Raw genomic sequence first — 12,054 nt, 5'->3', positions numbered from 1 at the left:
AGAAATCAGCATCAGCTACCCTGATGCTCAAAAAGACCCAGATCCACAGATGTGACTGAAAGAAGTGAAAGAACATACAAACACTCATATACCAAATGAAGATCAGTTAGATAGTTTGTGTTGAAAAAAAGAATTTACCAATACCAACATCCATATTGAAGAGAAAAACTCCATATTACCCAGAGAAAAACCAAGCACCAAACATGGCTAATTTTGAATAAAATCTTGAACCACAGAACTAGACAGAGACCGTAGGATAGCAAAGAGTTCAGAGGCACATCCTCAGAAACCAGCCATACACTGTGGGTTCACTTCCAGGTAACCTCCTTGGAAAATTACTTGAGAAGACTGTATGAACAGATAGATCCAATCTAATAAGAGTACACCTTGCAACTTTTTTTTTTTGTGAAATACAAGTAACTTTATCTTGCTGTAATCTCGTTGTATACATGATACTCTTTCATTAAGCATTTCTGTCCTGATGCTGTTACACACAATAGAGTGATATCAAGATATTTTATTTAATTAGTGCTGAATACTAAGTTAAAGAAAACCACAGAGAACACAAACATTTTTATACAGTAAGTCTAGGGAATTAACTTGGAATAAACAAAGAAGCCAACTATTCTGGGGAAAATGCTAAACAATGCCTTGCTAGGCATCATTGAAAACTATTAAAAAACAAATGGATTCATAACTAGAAACAAAAATCATATTTGTGCCAATATGATGCACAAAAGAAAGAAAATCCCTTAGTGCAGCCACACTAAAAAAAAGGGAAGAAATCAACCATTTCTGGTTGTTTTGTTTTGGGATTTTATTGATGGGTCTTGTTTGTTTTTTAAATCTGCAAGGCTGATTTTCATCCTAAGATGCCATACTCAATGTTTACTCCAAACTAGGCATATGGAACATTTAATTTCTACTTATTTCTATTACATTATCAGCTGTATCATAGTGCTGTCCCCCACCCCCACCTCACAGGCATAATGAAGACTGTATGTAGTTCTTAGAGAAATTAAAGGATTGTTGCAGGGATTACTGAGAAACAGTCTGGCTCAGTTTAGGTAAGAAGTCATTATATATTTTACCATCAATACATTATTTTGGACTATTAACTCTATTTGACAGATGCAAAAGAGGAAGCACAGTGGTGCCTCTGAACTCAGAAGATGGAAAACTTGCAGTTCACATACTTTAACTACAATCCTGTTCGATCAAAATGTAAAATATAAACATGTTATCCGTTCTATCACAACCTGGGGCAGAATACAGAAGTGCCTAGTTTCCACAGTACGTCTCCCAGTCACTCACAATTCTTCTAAGCAACTCTCATAAACCCAATACCTCAAAAATATTTAATTATATACTGAATTATATGTAATTTAATTATATACTGGCTCTATACTGAATATAAGCACAATGAATTTTGCATTTCTTATTAAGCTATTTAGGTACTTAGAGATTATACCTATTAGCATACAATTTAATAAAGAATAACAGTGAACACTTTGCATTGGTTGCTTACTGGAACTGGGAAGAAATCTCTGGCATACAGCAAAGTAGAAGAGTCTGCCTGGAGAGGCTGAACTCTACAGTCAAGGTCTTTTCCAGCCTAGATGATTCTATTATTTTATGACACACGGCACTCTCAGGAGAGATGATGCCTTTTTTCCTTCATTTTTTATTGAGCCTCCTTTTCTTTCATAGAATCAGTCAGATTGGAAGGGACCCCAGGGGATTATCTGGTCCAACCTCCTCTTTCTTTAGTCTGGTAGTATAATTTCAAAACAACACTAAACCCCCCCACTTATACTGAGGACCCTAATACCATTTGCAGCTCTGGGGTCTCAATAAAAGAAGAATGTGGACCTGTTGAAGCAGGTCCAGAGGACGGTCACAAAAATGATCTGAGGGCTGAAGCACATCTCCTTTGAAGGCAGGCTAAGAGGCTTGTCCAGCCTGGAACAGAGAAGGCAACAGAGGGACCTTGTAGCACCTTCCAGCACCTAAAGGGGCCCTGGCTTCCAAGAAAGATGAAGAGGACTCCCAACTATGGCCTCTAATGACAGAAGAAGGACGACTGTTTTAGAACAGAAAGAGGGTAGGTTTAGAGTGGATATTATCACAAAGCTGTTCAAGTTGGAAGAGACATTTAAAGATCATCTAGTTCCAACCCCTGCCATGGGTTCATATACCTTCCACCAGATCAGGCTGCTCAAAGCCCTCTTAGGGCCCTGTTAGGAAGGCATTTGTTACAATGAGGGTAATGAGAGTGAACTGCCCAGGGAAGCTGTGGACACATCATCCCTGGCAGTGTTCAAGGCCAGGTCAGAGAGGGCTCTGAGTAACGTGTCTGTTGGAAGCTGTCTCTGCCTATATGGCAGAGAGATTGGACTAGATGATCTTTAAAAGTCCCTTCCAACCCAAACTCTATGATTCTATATTCCACTGTTTTAGCATATATTCATTATATATTTCAATAATGTATCCTGGAGAAAAGTCACTGCCTCAAGGAATCTCAAAATCAATGACAGATTGAGACCTCAGTTCTCTGTGGGAACTGAGACAAAGAAGGTACACTCATATCTGATAATATACACCTAGCCAGACACCAGATGGCCTGTCCACAATCAGCCAGGAAAAATACTGTGCAGAGGACATAAACAAGGCTGCAGATCTATGACCAGACTGCAGATCTATGACCCCCACAGACTGCAGACCTGTGACCCCTGCCACCAGAGAGGTATCGGTGTTGTTTCAACTTCAGAAGACTGAAACAGAATGCACAGGAGAATTTTCCACTGTATCAAGGTTTGCAGCTGTATCTTGATTATCTTCTATTCAAAAAGCATGCTGAGATGGAAAAATGGAGAAATATGGTGATCCTTCATACATCAGAACTGCCTGTTAGACAGGGAAACAATTTTGTCTCTCTACTTTAGCAGAAAGGTACAGTAAGGCAAGAAAACCACAACATTTGCACCAAAATGCATCCTTCTCAAGCTTTAGCTTTACATGCTCATCCCTCAAGAAAGTCCAGCAGAAATTCCCATATGTGAAAAGCTGAGCTGTTAAAAAATTTATGTGTGTCATGTTTCACAAAAAAAGGCCTGTGACTCAACACTGGACAGGACAAGCCCTTTAGCATTTTCAGCCAAGCTGTCAGCTGCTAAAAACAGCAACTTTATTTTTGGTTGTATGGGAGATATATTTCATTTTATTCGCCCATTCGCTGCAGTGAGTAAGAGGGAAACCTTACTGACCAAAGGACACCAATATTCACAATCTTAACACAAAAGGCTTAAAATTCTACCATTAACTATAATCAGCATCATTAAAACCTTGATCTCAGTTGATGCTCCTCTAAGTAATAGCAGTAACATGACATTTTAAATACAGCATAGAAGCCACAGAGTCATGCCACTACACATGCTAAATAAACTTTAACATATTTTCAATAAAAGCATAATAAAAGACTATTTAATCTAAATTAATAATCTACTTGAAAACTATGGTCAATAGCTACCATTATGAATCAATCAGATAAAAGTCTAACAAGCACAGTTACTCTCTCCCCACAAAGGGCATTCTAGATAAACCATGATGACTATAAAATTCTCCATTGGCCATTTAGAAATTATTAAAGTTCCACAGTTGATGTTGAGTCTTGGACACTGTTTTATGGTTGTCCCTACAGCATCTTTATCAACACTAAGTGATAGAAGTCAAAATGAAGTAAGAACAGCTTTTGCAACTATCACCAAACAGGAGTAACTCCCATTGGAGACCTAAGTACAACTTGTATTTATTAGGAGAAAAATGGAATTAATTCAAAGAAACAGTTCATTCTACTGGACCTTACTTTAAATACATCAACCAAGACATGTAAAAGAATGGAAAATCAGTACGAAAACCTCCTAAAACTAATGTAGCAACAGTCTTGCAGAAGCAGAGGCTTGGAGGTAGGAAGATGGTGACTGGACTATGAACAAGGTGCAGTGAGTATGATCTAGTAAATGATTGCTTGATGAACAAAGAAAGGATGGCTACCAGGAGACAGAGCCTACCTTAAAGGTGTAAGCCACGTACATGTTCACAGCCTGATCAGGCAAAACACCCAAACGGCTGGGAACAGGCTTGTCTGTCTCAGCAGTGCTAGCAAGTGTCTCCTCACATGTCTGAACACAGCGAATAAAGAAATCAAGCACGCCCCTATCCTGAGCTAAGGAATAGGTTCCCCTCTTGGGGAAGAGAGAGGACCAGATTGGAAATCACATCTCAAGCAACCTGTTTCCAACTCCAAGGAGTTCCCAGATGCAGGTGTCTCTCTGGACTGAGCTGCTGAAGAGCTTGAAAATTCCTTTCTTGTCATATCCACAATGACAAATTGCAGAGAAACCTCATCCAACTTGGCAAATGAAGCAGTCTCTCAGACACCCAAAGTAATCCTAGCTGCCACACTATCTTGAAAGAGTACTTTTTTTAGCAGTTCTTTAGGAAAATAAAGATGATACATATGGACACTTGATGAGAATAATCCTGTATCACAAGTCACGAAGCATTTGAAGTCTGTTGGAGAGAATTACACCATAAAAATCTTAAAACAAAAGATTCAGCCCAGCCAACGTTTAGGAAAGAAAGGGTAGATGCTTTCTAAGAAGGAAAGAAATTAAAGCTATTTAAGCAAATGAGCTTGTTCTGACTCTACCAAAAGGTTAGAAGCAAATTTAAGAAGAAATACTCTGCTTTACAAATGCAGGCAAAGCATATGTTTTGGCAGTGCTTGGCTGCACCCATCTGCATACTGGAGAAAAAAAGAGTTTTTTAAGGAGCTTGTGCACAAGTGCAATATCAATCTATACAAATAATCCAGCTATGAATGTGTCATCCTTGCTTTTTCTCTGACATTTTTCATATTCTCAGTAGATGCCTCCAAGGAGCATGTTCCAGTTTGAAGAAGGTGAAGAAGGAGCACTGGATGAAAAATAAACCACCCACTTCTTTCAAGATGTACACAGGCTTTTTGCTCTGCCACTGAGCTCTTCCTCCTATGAGACGACACTCAGAAAATTCACAGACCCCAGGATTATGCCAAAGACTTAAATAGACAACAAATTATGAGTTTTCTCTTTGGTTACTTTTAGAGCAGCAGTCGTAAAATCCCTGAGAACTTGTTGATACATATGTGGTGCTTCCCTAAAAGGAAGAAGATACCTAAGAACACCTGAAAGCCTTAAGCCATGAAATATGTCTGGTAGTGGACTATAGAAGTGTCATGAAAAATAGAGGACAAAACTAAAGAACCAAAGACACAGGCAATAGGTTAAAGACAGGTATCTCCTAAGACCTGGGAAGAGCTGGGGGGTCAAGCTCTAGTCTTGTTAAAGTATGTGAAGTAAGCAGTCACAGCACCGTGACTGCTGGACTAAGGAAGTCCATTGCTGCAAGTCTTTGGGGATGTGCATCCTGTCAGTCTAAGCACGTCTCTGCACCTTTTTTAACAGAAGTTTCAGAAGTTGTATAAAATTGGCTTGCTACTTCTCAGTTTGTCACCAAGAAAATGGTAAGAAGATTGCGTAGCCCTTTGATGAAGCAAACCTACAGCCTTGCAGGACAAGTGACAAAGCTATTATTTCTACCTTCATGGAGTTACAGAATATCAAAACTAGTTATTGTTGGCATGAGAAGGATGACATTTCACTTGATATTTCAAGCTGATGCTTATTTGAGTGGATATCCTCTGAAAACATCTTGATAAAAAAAACATTTCAAAACTATAACCAAGAGTCCTACATGGCACAAGACCTACTCAGAAAGAAACTTTAAAGATTCCATACTCTAAGAATTTGGTTATTTTGGACAACTGACTGATGTGAAATCAGTTTGCAAGCTTCTGAGAAATCAGGATTCTATAACAGTATCCATATGCCACATTTGCTAGAATACATTGAATTTCAGACACTTTGTAATCTCCTTACCTCTTGTCCAGAAAGGTAGTATGCTGCTAGGAGACCACCAATGAAGCGGATATTGACCTCAAAAACAGAAACTTCAGAATTCTAGAACAGAAAGAATGTATTAATAAATAATTATCAAACTCCTTAATCAAGAAAGAAAAAAAAAAAAAGTCAAGGCAGAAGAAAGTACATATCCTAAGGCAATCCACATGCAAGGGTCTGTACTATTGCAGTCTCTAGCTCCAAACTGAAATTCTCGTGCACATCTTTGTGACACCAAGTGACAATTCTAGTTACAGCTTCAACAGATTCTATTAAAATCAAATTAGTTTTTCTCCTGCCCTCTAACCATTTTATCACCACAAAGTGCAATTACAGTTATTTGGAGCTGGTGGGAAAGAAGGCAAGGACTGCACATTTTTGTAATTCAGCATCTTCTCTCTTATGCTTCAGCATAACACCAAACCTTCTAGGTTTAAAAGATAAAGAAAAATAATAATTAGAGAATTCCCATAATGCACTTTTTTAACCTGAATTACTAAGCTCAGATTCGGAGCTCTATTTTAACATAATCTTTGTCTCAGAATAGCCTTTATTTTATGACAAGTAGTACTGCAGGACCACTGAGAAACTCAGGAGAACAAACCATTTTATTGCCTTCTTCCACATTATTATCCTTAGGTTAAATTCAACAATATCTTTTGACTCATTTAACCCAAAAAAATTTAAGAGGAACCAGACAGTTTTAACAACTGGTTCCCTCTGTGCCCCATTCACTTAATTTTCCACATACACTCCATCTGTCTCCCACATAAACCCCTCTTCAACCTATTAGACACAGAAGTATGGTTTTATTAAGAGATTTTTGAGATAGGCAAGAACTTTTCCTTTTATCCAGAAAAGTCACTACAAGATGCACTGAACCAGCTGACTCACCAATCTGCACACAGCTGAAATGACATTTACAGGTACATCTTTCCTTTCATGCTATTTCAATGGCACCTGCAGTGCTTGGATCAAAACTAAATGAATTTTTCACATATTACATATTTCAGAAAGATTATGTGAATAAAGATTTCTTCGAACAGCACTGATTAAAAGTTAGAAGTTTGAAATATTCCCAGATGTTTTTAGTAAAAGGCTTTCTCTTTTCACACAGAGGTGATACAAGAAAAATAACACCAACGCAGCATGATTCCACTTAATACCTATTAAAGTCATGAATCACACATGCAGTGGGACAGTGTAAATTGAAACCAATGATTTCCATTTCCCAGTAGAAGAATCCAAGAGGATCAAATTTATGTATTTATTTATAAGCTCCAAACCATATAAGGAAATTACTCAAGTTTGTTGTATACACAAGATAACTCATTAACCTTCAGAAATGGTTTTTGATACATAGGAAGATGTAATTGAACCCCAGAGGGTCATGTAAATTTCTTCCATCCAAATCCTAGATTAATATTGCAAATTTATATTGAAATTGCCTTAGATCAGACAAAAGTTATGGAAGCAATTTAGTTCATCCTCATAATGGTATCATTATGTCTGCACTGTCTCTGATATATTTAGGATCTTCAGTTTTAGACTGAATAATTATCTGGCACTAACTGAAAAAGCAGAGTAAAATTTCTTTGATGTTTGCCAGACAGTCAAGGTATAAATCAAAAGGAAAAAGCCCAAACAAATAATTTTTGAAAAGTAGGCTAAAATATAGAAACAACAGAAAGCATTTGCTGAATCCTGAGTACAACTATATTTCATTATGTGCATTTACTGAATGAAAAATTATTTTTGGAACCATAGGGCAAATCCAAGGATTGAAATACAAATTCCATCACAGAATCTGTGACAGTCCCAAAATTAGTACTAAGAACACTAATCAATAAGACTAAAATAGAGCCATTTCTTCCATTTAATGCTTCCAAACTCTCAAGAATGTCAGATGCTGTATGACCAACTGGGAAATTCTTGTGATGGATTAAGAGCCTGCAGGAAAACTCAAGTGGCATATTTTATGTTAAAACTCTTAAGAAATGGAAGAAGAGACAAGATTGTAGTCTTAAGTAATTTATACACTGTAGTTTGAGGGAAAATTTTCTTTCATAGCTCAGTTATTTGCAACCACTATCAGCCAGTAAAGTCTCATCTGTCTGTCTTCATTTCTAAGGCCTGGTTGTTTCTCACAAAACACTTCCCCTTACTTCCATTATCCAATTATGATTTGCACTTTGAAAATACAATAAATAGGTGTGTCTTAACTTACAATCTTAAGTGTGAAAGGGTCAGAATATATTTTTTTTCCCTAAAACAAAGTTTGATACACAGAGAATGTCACTTAAGTTTACATCTGACGCTTTGATCTGTAAGTGTTATTAAGCTTCATCTGAAAGACCTCTTCTGTCTCCCCCCAAGATGAACATCATGAAAAGGACTAGAGAAATACTAGGGCAGGCTCTACTCACCACACTGAAATCAAGATTTTTGTCAATCCATTCTTGTCCTTCTCTGAATTCATCGTGAAGGCCCATGATATAAAGAGTATCCAATGCATCTACTATGGTAGCACCCATTTGTGAGTTTCCTACATGCAAAAAAGAAGGGTTTCTATTACAAGTGACTATTTCACTACTTTTTTTAACATCACAAACATGAGAAAATAACCCAAGCAGGAGCAAAGCAAAGTTACTAAAAAGGTGTCAGCACAAAGAATAATCAAATAGAGCAAGGAATTATCAGATACATAAGAAGATTCCCACTTCTCTTTCTAAGTATCAGTCCTCTGACACAGTTTGGCTTCTGGGGAAAAAAGAACACTAAAGACAGAAAAAAGAGCCCTTCTCATCTGCTTTCCTAACTTGAACTTCAGCAACTGTACTTTGACACAAAAAAAAAAAAAAAAAAAAAAAAAAAAAAAAAAAAAAAAAAAAAACCATCACCCAAAGTACAGAAAGATATTCAGCTTCAAAAAGCCACTAGGAATTCTAGGACAGAAGCATTAGGGGGAAAAAAGAAAGAAAAAAAAAATTAAAAGGACATGTGCAAGATGTGCAAGGTAAAGCAATCAGTTCTTGCAGTAATGCCTAGCATTTCCCAACATTTACTTCTGAAATCTTCAAAGTTTTGCAATTATGGATGCTACCTAATGATTGAAAGCACGGACTGATGAGCAGGGAAGCGCTGGCCTGGCGTGACTGCCAAAGCCGCAGTCCCAGGACGTTCCCCTCAGCCTGCAGGGATCCAGCCATGAGCCGCTAATGGATTTCTCAACTGTCACCACTTCAAGTGGAGCACTGAAAGCCAAATAAAAATCAATGGTGCTTTAAGCTAAAATGCCATTCACTTGAAACAGCAGCAATTTCGAGCTGATTGATGAGTGACTCATCGGCCTGTGCAAGGGATGACTAGGTGGTGAGCCATGGCCCATGATAGCCCTGGTCTCCCTAGGCCATCCCAACCCAAGCTGCCTCAGTAGCAACAGATCTCGGTTTCCAGAGGACAGCAAAAATTATCCTGGGTTATCTGTTTTCATGGAGTGTACAAAACGTCCTGTGCACCAACAAAGTAGCCAAATTTCACTGTTCATACCTGTAATCTATCAACCAGTGCAACAACTCTGATTAGCAATTTAATGATGCTAGTGTCCTAACAAGACAATTTTAGGGTTCTTTTAATGTGCTTTCCACCCATAATGGGAATCTCTACAGCACAGCGTTCCTGCTTGGTAGTTTTTATTCATCCATTTCTGACTTTCACATGGTTAGAGCTACATTTTTCCCCCTCAAATGTAACAGTAACTGAATGAAGCCATCACCTCCACTGTGTTTCTTTCACCCACTGAAATGACTGACATGTAAGCTTAACTCCATTTTCAGGCACTTCTTTCCCCAGATAATAAAAATTAAACGCAACAGTATCCATGACAAAGTAGCCATCAACTAATTTTTGAAGAATAGCCATTCATCAGTTTTAATTAATTTCAATTAGATTTGGAAAGTCTAAAGTTGTTGGTGTTTGTTAAGAAAATTCAAGTACAGATTGGGACACTCTACCTTTTGCAAAATTAATTAAAAGACAAATCCTTTGACAAATTGTGCACCAGCCATACCTATAACTCTCAGGAACTGAATTCACTGTGGTGCTTAAGTACTGTAAGGTGTAACGCCTTCAGCCAAATGACAAATTCCTCTACTTGTGCTGAAGTGGAGGTTACTTGATCAGAGCCACAGCACTGCACTTAACTTAGCACCTTCTCAAAAGCATAAAGTGACAGTTATCTAATTTATCACTTCAAAAATATGCAAATAAGACCATGACACAAGGACTACCTTCAGTACCAGCTGACAAAGTATTTTTTAATATAAAGTTGGAATGTGTTATACTGCTTCCATAACATACCCAAAGTAATTTCTGTTCCTTTACTCAAATCACATTGATAAAATTTTCAAATACACAAAGTGTTTGAATTAATAGGGATACGTAAGTCTTGGGAAATCCTGGAAGTTCCTCTTGCAATAGTTTCAAGAAGTAAACGCTTTCCAACTCAGACACAATGGTAATCACATCAGTAAGCTCTTGTATTCTTCAACAGGCATGGGATGCAGAGAACACACTGCACAGAAATGGACTGGTGTGTCATTGTCTGCCACCCTACCCCCCCACATCTACTCCAAAGAACTTCAGACACCACGGTACAATCTTCCACAGTTTTCTAGATCTCAGAATACATTCCAGTAGTATGGGAGAGCAGTATGTCAGGGGTAAGAACATCTACTTGCCAGACCTCAAGAACATATCTTCAAAAGCACAAATTTAAACAACCTTTTCCATGGAGTTCTCTCTGTACAGACACACGAAAGAAGGGCCATGGAACTGAAAAAGCACATAACTCTTGCCATCTCACAAATCCAATACATGAATTCAGAGAGAGCACAACAGAGCTCTCTCCAGAGCTGATCAATAGTGTTCAGTTTCCCCAGTGCATCCCATAATGGTTGAACAATATGACTTCACTAAATACAGACAAGAAATTTGCTTTCACTACCACTGTGTTAAAGGTGACCCCTCAACCCCATACACAGAGATCTCACCTAAACCAGTGCTCCCCAAAAGGGATTGCCTACAACCCGTTTCACATCAGATCCTTTGGTGTTGTTTGCAGCCACAGAAACAAATGCAGCCCAATAAAAATGGCTTGTTCAGCACTTCTTGTCCCTAAGAGTCAATTAAAGGCACAGGCTCACACTCCAAGATTTTTGTCTGGGCTGTACCCTAATACTTTATTCAAGCCCTCCCTCCGGCTGCCTTTACACTCCTTTCTTTCACATTTTATGTTTATCTTTCCTAGAACCATGAATGCCCAACAAAACACTACTGAGAAAAGCCCCTTCTCTCATGTGCCTCTTCCCTAAGCAGTGATGAGCACCTGTTTCTGAGGCACAGATCAGTCACAGATCATGGTTATAGCTTCCTGACTCCATGTGAGAGCCCAACTATTTTTTAGCCCAATCTCCTAAAGATAGCATATACATCTCCACCTATAATAAATTATTATTTTTTCTTTTTTCATAGAAGCAGGCTATTTCAATTAAATTTGAGTTATTTTTCTTTTTTCTAGACGAGCACTTCTTCCTTTAGGAAGACTCAGAGGAACAATCTTTGCATTTTCAAATCCTTTTGGCTGAACACATTTCCAAAAGGTCAAGAGACAACAAGTCAAAAATTGTCTGCCCAGTCTTCTTCCTTTAGTGTCAATCAGGCAGCAGGAAGCAAACTAATTCCCTCATCGTGAGCATTGAGGTGGAAAAGTCCAAAATGCAGAATTCACACTCAGAAGTCTTGTGCCTACAAGAGTACAGGGCAGAACTGAACATAATGCAACACCGAGGACAACACACATGTAACACCTTGGCTGCTCCATACTGCAAGATTAACTTAAAACCATTTGTGGGCTACATTATGTTTGGTCAGAGAGTAAAATTAATTAACTGCTCTCAGCTTCTTTCTTCAAGGACTATGTAGAAAGGATGGCATTCTTGATTTGTTCCTAAGTAAGAGCCTCCACTGATTCTTCTGTATCTATAGCTTGCCC

At 38.2% G+C, this 12,054-nt stretch overlaps 1 protein-coding gene across 1 annotated transcript in view; it reads right to left on the bottom strand.

Annotated features, from left to right (window-relative positions):
- MAN1A2 (mannosidase alpha class 1A member 2) overlaps positions 1-12,054 on the bottom strand; it is a 136,159-nt gene that overhangs the window by 66,675 nt on the left and 57,430 nt on the right. Inside the window, exons 4-5 of the mRNA XM_063394265.1 lie at positions 8,429-8,547; positions 5,982-6,062 (exon numbers count right to left, since the gene is read on the bottom strand). Coding sequence (XP_063250335.1) covers positions 5,982-6,062; positions 8,429-8,547 — 200 coding nt within the window. The remainder of the gene's footprint in view (positions 1-5,981; positions 6,063-8,428; positions 8,548-12,054) is intronic.

This window comes from Prinia subflava, chromosome 3, assembly GCF_021018805.1.
Source record: "Prinia subflava isolate CZ2003 ecotype Zambia chromosome 3, Cam_Psub_1.2, whole genome shotgun sequence".
In the NCBI taxonomy this organism is placed as follows: Eukaryota; Metazoa; Chordata; class Aves; order Passeriformes; family Cisticolidae; genus Prinia; species Prinia subflava.
The sequence above is the reverse complement of the archived record's forward strand: the minus strand, read 5'-3'. Positions and strand labels throughout refer to the sequence as shown.